The sequence below is a fragment of the Planococcus citri genome, chromosome 1 (assembly GCF_950023065.1).
Source record: "Planococcus citri chromosome 1, ihPlaCitr1.1, whole genome shotgun sequence".
In the NCBI taxonomy this organism is placed as follows: Eukaryota; Metazoa; Arthropoda; class Insecta; order Hemiptera; family Pseudococcidae; genus Planococcus; species Planococcus citri.
In genome coordinates, this window is record NC_088677.1 from 41,205,589 (window position 1) to 41,222,078 (window position 16,490).

At 34.9% G+C, this 16,490-nt stretch overlaps 2 protein-coding genes across 4 annotated transcripts; both read left to right on the forward strand.

Annotated features, from left to right (window-relative positions):
• The first annotated feature begins 1,065 nt into the window (after positions 1–1,065).
• Positions 1,066–12,923, forward strand: Rme-8 (receptor mediated endocytosis 8). Of its 3 annotated transcripts, none has more exons than XM_065344869.1 (37): positions 1,066–1,544; positions 2,792–2,867; positions 2,962–3,223; positions 3,632–3,832; positions 3,919–4,061; positions 4,137–4,391; positions 4,462–4,588; positions 4,661–4,783; positions 4,851–5,023; positions 5,098–5,305; positions 5,376–5,531; positions 5,620–5,874; positions 5,946–6,125; positions 6,199–6,384; positions 6,464–6,666; positions 6,748–6,907; positions 7,240–7,385; positions 7,471–7,591; positions 7,660–7,862; positions 7,928–8,213; positions 8,287–8,441; positions 8,523–8,724; positions 8,800–8,991; positions 9,073–9,208; positions 9,281–9,465; positions 9,539–9,730; positions 9,810–9,989; positions 10,066–10,233; positions 10,322–10,549; positions 10,629–10,764; positions 10,839–11,105; positions 11,180–11,462; positions 11,533–11,734; positions 11,819–12,013; positions 12,086–12,226; positions 12,305–12,545; positions 12,633–12,923. In XM_065344869.1, the coding sequence occupies exons 2-37, from the start codon at positions 2,800–2,802 to the stop codon at positions 12,719–12,721; spliced, it is 6,648 nt and encodes a 2,215-aa protein (XP_065200941.1). In that variant the 5' UTR covers positions 1,066–1,544; positions 2,792–2,799; the 3' UTR covers positions 12,722–12,923. The 3 variants fall into 3 exon arrangements, with proteins under 3 accessions (XP_065200941.1, XP_065200939.1, XP_065200940.1); XM_065344867.1 differs by lacking the exon at positions 1,066–1,544 and adding an exon at positions 2,557–2,615; XM_065344868.1 differs by lacking the exon at positions 1,066–1,544 and adding an exon at positions 2,557–2,615 and having other exon boundaries at positions 11,831–12,013.
• Positions 12,924–14,881: 1,958 nt separating this feature from the next.
• ND-15 (NADH dehydrogenase (ubiquinone) 15 kDa subunit) lies at positions 14,882–15,857 on the forward strand. The gene is made up of 3 exons (XM_065344871.1): positions 14,882–15,118; positions 15,244–15,470; positions 15,562–15,857. Exons 1-3 carry the CDS (start codon positions 15,016–15,018, stop codon positions 15,673–15,675), a joined length of 444 nt encoding a protein of 147 aa, XP_065200943.1. The 5' UTR covers positions 14,882–15,015; the 3' UTR covers positions 15,676–15,857.
• Positions 15,858–16,490: the final 633 nt, after the last annotated feature.

Below are 16,490 nucleotides of genomic sequence, written 5' to 3' on the forward strand. Positions count from 1 at the left end.
AGATGGTTGGCTGCCTTTGATTTCCTCTACTGCGTAGTGCTACTTTCACAATATCTAATGGGTGTAATGTCGCATGGGTCAAATGTCGCAAAGGAGAAATGGCAGCATTAATAACATCATGGGTCAAATGTCGCATGGGTCAATTGTCCCAATTTGTAATTAAATTGTTGCCTGGGTCAAATGTCGCTATTTTGAATTACCCTGGGTCAATTGTCGCATGGGCGAAATGTCTATTTCACATCGGATATTCATGTGGGTGTAATGTCGCATGGGTCAAATGTCGCATATTGGTCTGATGCAAACATCTATCAGAACATGGGTTAAATGTCGCATGGGTCAAATGTCGTTTTGTGAATATCCAAAATTGATAAAAACATGGGTGAAATGTCGCATGGGTCATATGTCGCATGGGTCAAATGTCTCACTGCCCCGCCTATCGATGCCTATCGATAGACCAAAAAAACGATAGTGAAAATATCGATAGTTCAAAAATATCGATTTTCCGCATCACTAGAAAATAAGGTACTGTAACCCGGGTATGTCAAACTCCCATTTTGTTCCTTACGAAAAAAAATTGTAATTTTTCGATTCAAGGTTTTTATGACGGAATTTCTGGCATAGAATGAAAGTAATCATTGAATTAGAGCACATGCTGTGAATTTCACACAATTTCAAACTATTTTTAACCCAAAAATAAAGTGCTGAAAAATGACTGAAATTCAAAACAAATAAATGTATTTCAATTGATACATGTAGCATACCATTGGAAAGCTCGTTCAATTCTCTTTCAAAGATGTTATTATGAAAAAGTTGTAAAAGTGCACGGTTTTGAAGATATACGCGGTTAAAGTTTGTCGAATTCCCATATACTGCAATGCTAAGTTTGTCAAACCAGGAACAAAATGGCCGTCTGACATACCTGGGTTACAGTTCCCTACTAGAAAACGGAAAAAGAAAAACCAAAACGAAAACGAAATGGGCATGCTGCTTGCTGGCAACATTCCTAGTGAAGAACTCGCAACGTTGCAATTTTACAAACAGCGACGGACTGATAATTTATAATTTTTTTTGTTATCTTTTTTTCCACATCTGTCATCTGTTCTGTTGGTTGAGCGGAAGAAAAAAGGAATTTATTTCAATCATTACATTATTAGTTCGCGCCTGTATCTAACTTAAATCGTTTTAGTGCAAATACACGCGAATATTAATCCATTTAAATATTTCGTTTTTGTATCTACGAATGTATATTATTGTGTCTACAAGTACATCAGATTCTAAGCAACAACAATGTTTATTTTCCTAAAATTTCAAACGGACTATCGTAATCATTAATCATGCTCAATTATTAATTGTTTTTCAAATATTTCTCAAATTTTCTCTTCTGTTATTTATTTCTACAACTTTATCATGTAACGTAATAATAATGATGAAATAGTATCCACCGAAATATGATCCTTTCATATTCAATGTATCTTCATTGCAACCAGAACGTAAATTAAATCGTTAATGATTAATTGTATCGGCATTTGGAACTTTTCTGACGGGTAAGTGTAAACCAACATTTTTCAACTAAGGATAAATTGACACCTACAGTGTCATTCAATGATCGCATTATTACTGAACCACTTGACATAATTTCTTATTGAATGACTATTTTGGTAGTAAAACATAACTAACTTACATATCTTGGTAGATATGTCTGCTCTCATTAAAATTGATTTGAAATTGTGTATGCTAAGCATTGAAGCACATAATGTTACAGAGAAATTATGCATTGACTACTGAAGTGTTGACTTCAGCTGTTTCATATACATATACTCAGGTTTTCAATACTCCGCAAAACGTTTTTAAATTTTCAAATCAGCTACCGTTTTATTGATGAATAATCATTTCATTGTATTAATCAGGTGATATGAATTAGTTTGACTCATGTTTAATTTTCTGTGGTGGTGGAGGTGTTTTTGAATGCAAAAAATCACGTGGCGGTTGATTCAATCGTTTAAGTAGTGTTTAGTTCTTAGTTTCAAATCTTATCTTATTCAAAGGAATCTCATATGTTCTCTATGTTCGATAATTTATTTTTACGATTACTTGATGAATATATGACGTAATGAGAAGTTTAAAAACTCATCTTATAGATAGTTTTCTTAAACCACTGGACCCTATGGCATGGCTTCATTTCATTCTATTAGGTATTTATATTTGTTTTTTTTCGAGAATAAAACTGGTTTCAACAGTACAATTGAAAAATAGGTACGTTTGATTTTACATCCTACATCTTACTAAATTACTATCTCTGTGAAAAGTTATATTGTTAGCTTTAGCTTTGATGCATTTCTTCATTAATCGTGCTTTTGCGATTAAACGTTTCAATGTTATGATCGACGTACATCGAAACTTAATTCTTCCATTGTTCATGCAAGAATGTACTCGTACAGAATAATGTTCTGCAGTCTCCCCTGCTGTTGTGGGCTATCGGTAATGGGTTTATGGGGTTCATTTTTAGACAATTTCTTGTAAAAATGGTTATAATTCAATGAGATATTTCTTTCGTAGGTTAGTTTTTTATTGAGTTGACAGTTTGTGTAAACCAAACATGGGGTCCGTGATTTCTAGTAAGTTTTATACATTGTCAATTTTCCCACATCGTATAGATAATTTATTAGATCAGTGAAATTGTCAACAAAAATAATTGTTATCATTCAAAAGTGGTTTATTAATTGTAAATTATTTTATTTTTCATTTTTTTGCAAATGAATCTATATCTAATTGGTATTTGTTTGTGTTATAGATGATAAGATGATTCCTTTGCCGAATAATTCTGATCTGGGGTGTTATCATGTTACAAAACACTCTTGGAAAGGAAAGTACGTTATTGACTCATCACGATTTATCTTGTATGCATCTCATCGGTAAATAAATGGACTGATGTGTATTATTCATTTCCGAATGTTTGTTTAGGTATAGCCGAATTTTCAGCATCGGATCTCACGGAATTACGACTTACAACTGCAGTACATTGGAAATAACAAACAGATGGCTTTACGAGGATATTGTTAGCGTAATAGCACAACCACAACAACATGAATTCATTATTACGATTAAAAAAGGCAAAGATAAGAAACCAGATACCATGCGATTCTCGAGCGTACATCGGTCGCATATTCTATCCGATGCTTTGAAACATAGGCATCTATTTGCTGGAAAGAAGATAGAATTGAACGTAAGTTACAGATATTCATATTCAAAGAATACGAATGAAATTTATTTCGTGAGTATTATTTTTATTCCGGAATATGTATTGTATTGAAAAGAATGAGCCGGAAGTAAAGCGTATCCCGATTACAAATGATAAATTAAAATAATTTACGCTCGCTATCTGGTTCCTGAATGTCCATACGAAAAATTACCAGATATGGTTAGTTTTTTTGCGCTATCAGATTGTGATTCAAAATTCGAACAAAAATGTTCTATTAAAATATTTACTGCTATCATCGATGCTATTCAATAAGAACATCATTAAACTATTAGGTTGCTTATTTGACGTATTCATCGCGTATATTTATGTACTTCGTCTTTCATTAGTTATTCAAATTTTACGTGGGGAAAATAATAATGTTTCAATTTTCAGAGATACGAAGCTTTCAAGCATCATTGGTCAGACACAAAATTACCGGTCATGTTAGAAGTTACCCCGTTTTCATTGGATCAGTTAGATATAACAACCGCTCAAGTATTAGCCTCGTATTGTTATAAAGATATTAAAGCTATACAAGATGTATCTGATATACCGGATGGTTTTGTTATCATAATTGCACCGGATGATCGTCTAGTAAGAAACATTCCGATAAACAAACATTTTCACGCCGCTGTTTTAATTAGCGTGATTGATTCGCCTACGTTGCGTTATTTTCGCAGCACTTATTTTCATGTAGGAATAAGAGGGAAATATTTACCAGAGTTAAAGAGCTTGCAATTGCTTACCTAGCATTACCGGTGGTGTTTTCTCAGCAGTCAATTACGTACGATGAATTTGTCGCTCAACGTTTCGGCCAGTTTAGGTGAATATTGAAAATTTTTTCGGTTGATAAAGTCCAAATTTATGAGCATAATTTCATTTTTATTTCGAATTTCAGCGCTGATGAACATATTACCACTGTATCTGAGTTCACAGTTAATAAAGTTAAAACTTTAAGACATACGGACATCCAAAGAAGATTACTATGTATTAGCGAAACTTGTATAATTGAACGTGATCCTCAAACTTACACTATAGTAACGTTAAGACCATTATCATCAGTTTTCGCTCTGATCAGAGATGCCACTGATTCGCAGTTATTTTCCATCGAGTATTGCAATGGCTATATTCGAAGTTACGCAGCGCCTCAGAGGTTACAAACGAATATTCAACCATAAAATTTATCGAACGATTATGATTAATTTTTGACTGATTCGATGCAGGGATTCTTTGCTGGCTACCCTGTTGGATGGAGTACGATCAACTGGTAATCATAACGTGCATGTGAAAATGAATCCTACTCCTAGAGGTAAACGATTGATACCGTTTAACGCGTTACCTGAAGAAGAGGTAAGTTGATCAAAATTGAATATATTGTTGCTGACAAAGATGTATTTAACGTCTAAAAATTTTCTTTTACAGTTGGAATTAACGCATCTAAAATTTCTATCGCAGCCACCCGCTAGAAAACAGTATTCAGAGATTATTGAAAGGTTTAATGCGAATGTACCCTACAGTGGATTACTTCACTCTGTCACGCAGGATGTTAGTTTTGTTTTGTTTTGTGTGGTTTTTTTTTAATTATTTTAATTTCGCGTTTTACTTTATTTAGGGCATATTTTCTGAAAACAAAGAAAAACTGATTATAATGGCTCTGCAAGCGTTAATGCTGCGTGAAGGTGACCAAAATGAAATCTCTTTTCCAGAATTAGAAGCTCAGTTTCAAGCTCTCAGACGACTTGTAGCTTCAAAAGTGGGATTTGCTGCTTTGACAATGTTAACAGAGTCAGTTGTTATTTTTGTAACATGTTTCTCGCAATTTATCCAAATTTTATTATTTTATTTTTAATATACCGCAGTTTTCGAGAAAAGTTGGGCAGAAAAGTAACAAGAGCGTTGAAACGTGAAAATGAAGCTATTACGCATGCCGCCATCGATATGATCTGCGCTCTGATGCAGCCCATGCATCAAGACTACGACCTGCATCGTGAGCAATTAAATAAATCTTCGTTATTATCGACGCAAGCTTTTTTGAAAGCTTTGTTAGATATGTGGGTTGCACACATTGTGAGTAAATATCACTTTCGATAGCGTAATTTTTATACGGAAGTGTTCACGTTTCCAATTTTCGCTACAGAAAAGAAATACGGGAGCGCTAGTCGTCGCTGCCATGCTGGACATGCTGACATTCGCCTTGTGCATTCCCTATAGCGAAACCACCGAAGGGAAACATTTTGACGCTCTTTTAGAAATGGTAGCAGAACGGGGACGCTCTTTATTTCAACTTTTTCAGGTATAATAATTTCAACCCAGATGATGGTTTATTCGCAAATTATTTCCTATAAGTATTATGTGATTTACGTACCTATCAAATTTTTTAGCATTCGTCCTTGACGATTGTCAAAGGAGCCGGATTAGTAATGCGAGCGATCATCGAAGAAGGAGAGCCTGGTGTTGCAAAACGAATGCAAGAATTAGCACTTTCAGAAGGAGCCTTATTAACGCATTTGTTGTATTCGCTGTTTACCAGAGACGACGATAAACGGTTACTAGCTCATAGACAATTGTCGAGGCATTTGGTCGGTTTATGGGTGACGAACAATGATACAGCTATGGATCTTCTAACACGTATACTTGTCAGTATCATCGGAATGGTGAATGTTGATATTTCAGCCTATGTTTACTTTTTCGTTCTGTTCTGTTATAGCCGTGCGGTTTATTGAACTTCTTGGAGAGTGACGAAGCTGTCCCTGAAGATTACAACGGCGATCATTTGATTACGCGCGATAATTTGAAATTAGCCCAAGATCACGCTGCTCGTAATCAAAGGAATCCGCATTTGGTTGCTATCGAAAGGAAATGGCGTACATTCGAAAAAGAAGTTGAGGTAGAAAACTCAATATTTCGCGAAATACTTGACGTTAATGAGAAGGTCTGAGATTCGATGTTATATTTTGCAGTACGTATTGTCTCATTGGGGTACGTCTCTTGGTCTAGAGAGACGAGAAAAAGAGGAGAAAATCAAAGATCGACCGATCGTGTTGCGTAAACGTAGAGAACGCGTGAAAAGTGCCTCGAATTGGCGCCTGTTTTATTACAAATTCAATCTGAATCATATCTTGCCTAGTTTAATTTGGAATCATAAGGTTAGTTTGTTTTTCAGTGAAGTACGCAAATGAGAATGCTGTAAGGAATTGTGTTTTATCGTTCGTTGCGATGTTTTAGACCCGCGAAGAACTGAAGGAATCGTTAGAAAAAGAATTACGTACTTTTGCTGTCGATAGAGAAGTTTCAACCAATACGTTAATATCGTGGAATCACGCTGAATTCGAAATTCAATACAATTGTTTACAAGATGAAGTATGCATTGATGGCTACTACCTGAGGCTGTTATTGGAAAATAATTGCGATTCTTTGATTAAAAATCCGTAAGTATTAAATTTTACTGATTGAAATTTTTCTACGTAACTGGGCCATTTTTCATTCTAACTTTATTTTTTCAATCACAGGTTCAACTTTTTCAATGACCTGTATCATCGATTTTTGTTAGCTAATAAAGTCGAATTGAAATGTTTATGTTTGCAAGCCATGACTGTAGTGTATTCTCAATATTACGAACAAATTGGACCATTTTCTGACACAAAATACATTGTCAGTATGTTGGAAAAAGTAAGCAATTCATGTATTCGAGTAAAAAATTGATTATTAGAGTAATATTTTAGTTCGACGACGTTCTAAATTCCATATCAGACTGTTTCATCGTCAACTTACACACGTTATGGTTAATTTACACAAGTTTTTGTTGGGTATTATGTCGATGTACATAAATTACGTGGTATTTTATTTCGATTACGAACGCAAACAGACATATTCTTACTTTTCAATACCCATTGACGTAATAACCATTTTAAATACAAAACGAATTCATAGTCGTTTGTGATGGAAACATACGAACTTTCACATAACCATTGATCCGTTTATTATTATTTTTATTTATTCAGTGTACCGATCGAATGGAACGAGATCGCTTGATATTGTTTCTGAATAAATTAATCCTAAACAAAGAAAATGCCAAGGCTGTTATCGATGCCAAAGGCGTTCAAACGCTTGTGGATTTATTAACATTGGCACATATGCATACATCTCGGTATGCAAAATTTTTCTACATAATGTCGTTTGAAATAAGTTTCTTTTTCTTGTTAACTTATTATTCTATTTTATTTACTCCATAGGGCAGTAATGCCAGCTCAAAGTAACGTCATAGAAGCTGGAAACGATATGATGCGTGATAATGAAAAGGAATGGTATTACGGTTCCGGTGAAGAGCGTAAAGGACCGGTTACATTCACTGAAGTAAATTTCATTATCTTAAAATTCAGTTCGATTGCGCGATGAAATTATCAACAATGATTACATTTTAGCTGCAAGAATTGTATAAAACAAACGCCTTACATCCTAGAAGTAAATGCTGGGCGCAGGGGATGGATGGCTGGAGATTATTGCAACAAGTATCTCAACTAAAATGGACGCTGTTTGCCAAAGGAACTGCTATTTTGAACGAAAGTGAATTAGCATCTATGTTACTATCGATTCTTATCCGCATGTGTCAATTTTTCCCTAGCAGGTGAAAAAATATTATCATTTCGATTTAAAAGTTAATTTATAGAGACTAATAAGTTTGAAAAATAGAGACGGAGACGGCGCAGTGATATGGCCTATTCCAAAAATTAAACGTATATTATCGGATCCGCAATGTATGCCCCATGTTGTCCAGTTGTTGCTTACTTTTGATCCGATTTTGGTGGAAAAAGTAGCCAGTTTACTATGCGAAGTTTCGGCAGATAATCCAACTGCGGCAAAATTCTACCTCACTGGCGTATTTTTCTTCATTTTAATGTACACGGGATCTAATGTTTTACCGGTTGCTCGATTTTTGAGGATGACTCATATCAAACAAGCATTCCGTTCTGAAAATGTAAGAACCAACGAAAGCAACGCGAATCGATCTATTTTTTCGTAAATAAATATTACCAAAATAATTATTTCAGGTACAGTCATGCGAGCTGATGCAGCGGAGCATATTGGGTCCTTTGCTACCTGACGCGATGGTGTACTATTTAGAAAATCATGGTCCCGAAAAATTCGCTCAGATATTCTTGGGCGAATTTGATACCCCGGAAGCGATTTGGAATGCGGAAATGAGGTACGTACGGAAATAGTGATGCGATTACTTCTTTAAATTGAATGGTTTTGACGAAAAGCTAATTTTTAATTAATTTCGCAGACGATTGCTCATCGAAAAAATAGCCTATCACATATCCGATTTCACTCCACGACTCCGAGGGAATAATAAAGCTTTGTATCAATATTGTGGAATACCAACCATTCGATATCCTCAATTACAAGCTGAATTGTTTTGTAATATTTATTATCTGCGACATCTATGCGATGTAACCAGATTCCCCGATTGGCCTATTACAGAACCGGTATTAATTTGTAGTTGTAGAAATAACGTTATGTCTGATCAGTTATTAATCTAAATCTTTGATTTATTTTAATAGGTAAAATTATTACGAGATGTGTTGGAAGCATGGCGAGAAGAGGTAGAGAAAAAACCTCCAACTATGTCCGTTGATGATGCTTATGAAGCATTAGGGTTAGCTCGTGGCCAGTGTCACGAAGAACATATTATTAGAAAGGCGTATTATAAATTAGCTCAGATTTATCATCCCGATAAAAATCCCAAAGGAAAGGTTGTTATTTGATTGATGAACTGTTGCCTTTCTAAATTGATAATTTCAAATTTAGTAATCCGTTTACGTAATTTCCCTTAGGATAAATTCATGGTAGCCAACAACGCTTACGATTTTCTTTGCAGTCGGTGTTCTTGGGTTGTTGATGGACCTAATCCTAATAACATCGTTCTGATTCTGAAAACCCAAAGTATCCTGTTTCATCGTTATTCCGCCGGTAAAATTGATGGCTATTTAAAAGAATGATAAACTTGAAAAAAGTGCTCTGACGAATTTCGTTTGATTGTAGAATTGCAGCCTTATAAGTACGCTGGGTATAAGCAGTTGATAAAAACGATACGATTAGAAACTTCAGACGAACAGTTATTCTCTAAATCAGCGATGTTGTTGACTGCTGCGACGGAATTAGCCTATCACACTGTGAAATGCTCTGCTCTAAATGCCGAAGAATTGAATCGCGAATACGGATTTATTGTACGCATTTTTGTATGTATTTGAGGTATTTGAACTTGTACATTTTTATTTGTGGTCTGCATTCCTTTTTCAGAGTTTAATGGAAGCGTATTCAAGATGCGTTTCAGTGCTGAGCAGATCATCAAAAGTAACAGACATGGCTGTCATGGTATGTTCTCATTGTACGAGATGTTTTAGCGTTGCTGCTCAATTTTCTGCTTGCCGAGAAACATTTGTGTCGATGCCACAATTGATACCCGATCTCGTGAGAATATTACGCTTTAGAGTGAGTAAATGTTCGATATTTTTCGTACGTGAAATTTGAAGCGACGATATTCATATTGTAATAAAATTTGTATTTACAGAATTTAACAAAGTTATGCTGCGACGTCGTTGAGTGTATAATTTCCTTCTCGAGAGAAGGAATCCTCCAGCAAAGACTAATTGAAGAAGGATGTATTTGGTATCTACTAAGTTTCTTGTTTAAATACGACTATACGCTAGAAGAATGCGGAGTAGAGCGCTCAGAAGATGCTAACACTCAAGTACGATATTCACAAAAACGAGTTTGACGTCAATATCTTTTTTTTAAAAACAAATTACTCATTTATTTGTGTGTAGGAAGTGCTAAATAAGTTGGCCAAATTGTCCGTGAATGCTTGCGCGGCATTAGGTGGTTATTTGGATAAAGAAATTACCACGCCTGTGAATGAAATCGCTCAAAAAATATTCAATCAACTGCTTACTCCTTATATGTCCAATTTATTGGGAAACGACGACCCTCATCAAGTAAAAACGCAATTTGTGTTCATCTCAGTTACTTTATATCATTTTTTCAAAGGATTTCGAGAATATTATCGCGTCTTGTTTGTTGCAGCTATTGAAAATATTAACTAGTAATTGCGAAACCCCGTATCTTATTTGGAATAATAGTACTCGAGCGGAACTGAATGATTTCCTGGATCATAAGCGCAAAGAGCAACGTAATTTGAAAGCTGAAAATCTGCAAAATATCGAAATTAATTTCTCTTCTCATACGAACGAACTAATTATTGGAAACGTATTCATTAGAATTTATAATTCTCAGCCAGGTTTCGTCATTGAGGCAAGTTTTCTCTTATTCAATTTCTTTTGAGCTGTTTGAGCCGATATTACTCGTACTTACAGATTCAATTTGTTTTCAGAATCCGAAAGGATTTTTGCATGACCTTATGGAATTTATCAAAAACAACTGTCCTAAACAAGGAGATGATATTGATAAAATTAAACGTACAACGATGGCTTTACACGCTTTAAATAATCTAATATCTAACACCCCTGGTAAATATACCTATTGAAATTAATCACTTCTCGTCCGTTTTAGCATGAAACATGATTTTTATTTCAAATTTCAGGCTTGGAGATATTATGTATTGGATATTTCCAATTGCTGTTCTCTTTATTAAATTGTAAAGAATTCCAAGCAATTCAAGAAGGAGCTCTGCACGTAATCGCCACAGCAACACGTAATCAAGAATGTGTTAATGATATCGCAGCCATCGGTGTTGTGGTCTATTTGTTACTAGCGTTGTATTCCCTACCTAGCGAGCAACCCTTGGTTTTAACTACTTTAAGCGCTCTTTCTACGTCTTCTACAATCGTAAAAGACGTATTAAGTAAAGGTAAAGTGGCACGATATTTTAAATCTATTCGTGCTGCTTTTGTTATTGATGCAAAATTTCCTCTTTTTTTCCAGGAGGTTATATTTATTTATTAGATTTATTGTGCAATTCGTCGAATTGGGACGTGAGAACCAGAACTACAGAATTATTTAGTCGATTACTAAGCGATAAATTATCGGGACCTCGAGTAAAACTCTCCCTCAATAATTTTTTACCGCATTCTATTTGTGAAACGTTGAAAGATTCGCCTGCTGCTGTCTTGTCTCTGTTAGATAGTAGTCAAGAGAATCCCGAATTGGTGTGGAACGATAAAATTAAAAAGAAAATTTGTAACATGATACGTAAATACGCCAAAAGGTGATTATTACTAAAAATGCATCGTTGAAAAAATTATTTCAATTTATTAACATTTTTTGTTTGTTTCTAGATTGTATGAAATGCAACAAAGTGACCCTCAAACTTCATTCAAGCCACCGGATGAGGGCGTATTACCTGAAACAAACGAGGTGGTTATCGGTGGTGTGTATTTGAGATTATTCAACCAAAATCCTGGCTGGAATGTTAGAAGACCAAAAGAATTCCTTAATGAATTACTGGATGCGTGTATTAATATGATGGCCAAAGATCAGGTAAAACGTTTTGTATAGTTCGCTAAATTAGTGAGAATCGTGTAGTGAATGTTATTTGTGTGAATTTTAACGAGTAATTTGAAGAAATCATTTCAGCACGATAAACTGGAATTATTCACAACTTCGGTAATTCGGTTACTAGAGTCACAGCCCAATCTGAGCGATCATGTACCATCACTGGGATACATTCCAAAATTATGTTTACAATTATCGTCGCACTCCAACTGTAATATTCCACTTTCAGCTATCACAATATTACATCAGCTCTCTCTCAGCGAAGTTTGTATATTATTACTTTTAATTCGAGGATGAAAAATAGATGGAAGATTCATCATTGGAATAACTTTTCAGGTTTGTGTCAACAGTATATCTCAAACCGAATGTTTAGGGCCAATGAAAGAAGCTATGAGACAATATAGCGATATCGTAGGTATTGCTTCGGAAACACTGAGTCGTATTTTTGTTGGGAAAAAAGATAATTTAGTTAAACAGGTAATATTTTTGGTGTTATGTGTATTATGAAAGTATAAAATCAATCAGATCACTGCGATTTCTTGCTGGCTGTTTCAGGCATTGGATTGTGAATTAATACCATTCTTATTGCAATTACTTGACGGAAGGCTTGATGGAGTAGAAAATAGTGCCCGAGTCAGAGCTCATATAGTTAAAACGTTGAAAAATATGTCCTACAGTATAACTTACGGAAATTCAGTGATTAGTATTCTGGATAAATCGCCGATCTGGTCAACTTATCGTGAACAAAAGCACGATCTCTTCATTACGAATAGTAACGCGTTACCATATCTCACAGGTATCAATTTGCGTTTTACTTTCTGCCGATTTGAAGCTGCATTCGTAGATTCTAGTTTAACTATTCATTTAATTGAAAATTTTCCAGGCGGATTACCAACAAACGGTGGTTATCTCACGCAAGGAAACGCTTCGGTAATACCTAGTGGCCCTCCTCCGTTAAACGATGATGAATAAATTTTTTGCTTGTTTTTTAGATTTTTGTGATATTATATACTTGATATTTTTGTATTAACGTACTATTATTATTAATTATCATTATCATTATGCGTTGTATCGAGTTTCATGTTCTTTTTGTATTGTCTGATATAAACTAATAAATGTAAAAATTTGTAATTTCGCTATGTTGAATGAATAAAAAATTTTATATTTTTAATAATTGGTAAGATTATTGGTTTTGCGAAGATTCATTCGCTGGTTAAAATAATATGATCATCAACTTTTTTCTGGAGATCTCGGCATCAGCTCTCACTGGACCAATTCATCAACGGTAATATTCAGCTTTTTGAGAAGTCTTGGGAAAGCGAAAGCAGGCGACAGCTGGCGCAGGATTAGTGGATCCCTGAATCGCAACAAATTATAGGCGGGAATGAGGAGGTACATACTTCTGTTCGAAAATGTTCAGATACGCTCGAGGAGGCTTCGTTCGACTTCAAATTTTTCAATTTTAAATTTAATTACGTGAATAGGTAAGTAATGAAGAAAATATAAAAATTTCCTTTGCCTTGCCAACGAAGTTTGAAGAACATGTAGGTAGCACGTAAAATGTATCGTACTTAGTAGAAGACAAGTCAAAGGAAGCCAACGAAGGTATTCTCAATTCAATTCTGAGCGTACCGTATATTCGAACAATTTCGAATGTAGATATAGATACCTTCTCAATCTCATTCGACAATTCGACATGCAACATTAGTGTTGGGCAAATTCGCGAATATTCTTTTTTTGCTTGCGCATGCGCAAGAATATGCGCATTTTCTTGCGCATATTCCGCAGATTCTTTTCAAAAAATAGAACATTATTGCTTAGTTTAGAGATAATAGGAAACTTTCCATGAAAAAGTTTCAAATTATCAAGGAAAATTAGAAATTTTTAAATAAAAGTGATGGTAAAACTTGTAAATTGTGGAAAATTCTAGAAAAATCTTCAAATTTTTTGAAAAAAGTCGTGATTTTTATTTTTTTGAGAGAATATTCTCCAAGCATTCGAGAATATTCGCGAATATTCGCGAATTGTCTCAGATTATGCGCAATGAGAATATTCTCAGGCCAACACTATGCAACATGCCTGCGGCTGCCACAATATTCGCTATCGCTGCTAATAATACATATGCTAAAACTAAGTAAATAATTAATTTTCATTTCATTGATTTCAAAATTGAAAATTCAGTGTTCAAAAAAATTCTAATTCAAATTATTTTCAAAGGTACCACCTCTTGTGTTAGAATGGCCAAGTATTAGAATGGTCAAGTTGTAGAATAAGAGGGAAAAAAAGGGAAAAATATTTTTGTTGCCAACCCACTTTGTTTGGAGAAGAAAATTTTGTAAAATAATTAAAATGAAAAGTAAAGCTCAAGTATTAGAATGGTCAAGTTGTAGAATAGTCAAGTATTAGAATGGTCAAGTATTTGAAAAATAAGGGGAAAAGAGCAATCTGTTATAAGAGGATGAGGAAGTGGTACTTAGACTTAGTACTTTTTTGGATAATAGGGTACAAGGGTAGCCGTTTTCAGGGTTGGGGGGCGTTGTGTCCGCTCACCTCGGCTTCGCCTCGGTTGCGCGGGTCGCTTTGTTGTTCATACTATGTCTGTTAACTTCCCTCGGCCTTCGGCCTCGGTGAGTACAGTTTTTTAGAAACTACCGCAGGTACTGTCTACATACACGGTAATGTCCAGCCTCCGTCTGAACTCACCAAGGGGAGTAATGCTCATCGAATGAAATATAAATTTTAAAACGGCTCGGCTTCGCCTCGCCTAATTCTCACATTCTCCGAGTCCATCCTGATATTTGTATTTTCTAACACTTGTCCATTCTAATACTTGACTATTCTACAACTTGACCATTCTAATACTTGGGCTTTACTTTTCATTTTAATTTACAAAATTTTCTTCTCCAAACAAAGTGGGTTGGCAACAAAAATATTTTTCCCTTTTTTCCCTCTTTTTCTACCACTTGACCATTCTAATACTTGTCCATTCTAACACATGAGGTGGTCTCATTTTCAAAATGATTTTCAAGTTTTATTTTTTGCTCACGTCATCACCGTAATTGTAATATTTGTCATTTGTGGCAACGTGATGTTTGCGTTGGCAAGTTGGCAACATTGATTACTGCATCCTTATCACTACTTATCACATTCACACGAATAAATATTCAACCTTCGAGGCTTCGAATTGTCTTCGCCAAAATAAAATAATTTTTGTTGTTCGTAAATAACGCCAATCTGTGTTTTTGTGGTTGTCTTTTTATTTCGCAATGGCCCCCTCAAAAAATCTAAAAAAAGAGGAAGATCTTCTAACTCGAGTGCACGATGAGCCAAATGCATCACCCAGGATCTTACGTGAACATGAAGTTTACCGTGAGTATTGACGTAAAAGATGATCTTAAATCGAACTGAGTCATTTTTAAATTCCCATCACTTGCGGATGATTAATACTTGATCTTTTCTACTGAATATCCATTAACTCTGCCATGTACTTGCAGGACAAACACAGGACGGTCGACCTCTAGTAACGGTGTTTACTCCTTTTTTGCAAACTGTGTTCACCGATTGGTTTCATATGCCATTCGATATGCAATATGACCAAATTTGTGGAAAGATCGAGAGAAATTTCTACAGATGTATGGAAGCTTACGGTGGTAATCGAGGATTCAAGGAATGTCGAGACTACATCGACGATTATCGAGAATGCACGTCATCTGACAAACAGGTTAAATATTTCAAAATATACGATTACTGGTAAATAACACGCGATGAAAATTCCCGTTCTTTTTCTTTACGTGCTTCTATTTTCATTTCAGAAAGCTAGAATTAAGGCAATGATTGAAGAACGTAGACGGCAATTCAAATCTGGAGAACGTAAGGAATATTCTAAACCTCCGAGAATGGGATCATACGAATCTAGCGTATATTGAAAAAAATACTCCGTTGTTTGTGAAATAGTTCGCGAGTATTGCGTAGAATTATCGCGATGATTAAATCTCATTGCTCGAAAATCATGTAATATAATATATGCAAGTATTTGTTTTTCCATTTATAAACTTACGTTATGTACAAGGATGTTGATAATTTAATATAATACATTTTAAGCCCCGTTTCCATGTTTTTGTGGTGGAGGTACTGAAATTATTAGGTAACGTGTGGATGGAGTATTTGTACGTACAAACTTACTCTGGAATGAATTTTTCAATAATGCTTATCTGTCAAACTTTCAAATGATTTCAGTTTCGGAACTGAAATATAATAGCTAAGACTTTCGGTGACACGAACCGCAATCTATTTTTATTTAATGTAAAAATCAACTTATTGTACAATTTTAATGTTTGCTTTGAAAGCGAAATGTAAGGTTACTAAGGTTATTTATATTTCATTTCATTCTTTCAAGTTTGGGAGAACTTGAAGACAGAGCTTGTTCGTAGAAATGATTTCGTAAAAAAAAATCAGTCCGGTCACGCGCAAAAAATCGATCTGTATCGTAAGTACCTATTGTGCTATTCCTTGAGATTCAACAGTAAAAATTGGTAACTTGAGGTACCTATCTGCAGTTTACTTGGGTTTGTGGATTCACCATCGTCAACAGATAACAATTACCTTTTGTGCAAGTTGGTGAACTCCCACTGTTGTGTATTAAGTACGATCAGTGCTGCAGAAAATGTGTTGCATTTTCTGTATCCTTCACGGAGAAGTAAAGAGAATCTCTATTATGCTATGCTGTGTTAGGTTTTCAACC

Coding starts and splice junctions, on each gene's coding strand:
- Rme-8 (XM_065344867.1), top strand. Junction 4,392..4,461: donor AGTTACGCAGCGCCTCAGAG/GTTACAAACGAA, acceptor GATTCGATGCAG/GGATTCTTTGCTGGCTACCC. Junction 6,126..6,198: donor CATTCGAAAAAGAAGTTGAG/GTAGAAAACTCA, acceptor TATATTTTGCAG/TACGTATTGTCTCATTGGGG.
- ND-15 (XM_065344871.1), top strand. CDS start 15,016: ATGGCCCCCTCAAAAAATCTAAAAAAAGAGGAAGATCTTCTAACTCGA. Junction 15,119..15,243: donor ACGTGAACATGAAGTTTACC/GTGAGTATTGAC, acceptor ATGTACTTGCAG/GACAAACACAGGACGGTCGA. Junction 15,471..15,561: donor GCACGTCATCTGACAAACAG/GTTAAATATTTC, acceptor TTTTCATTTCAG/AAAGCTAGAATTAAGGCAAT.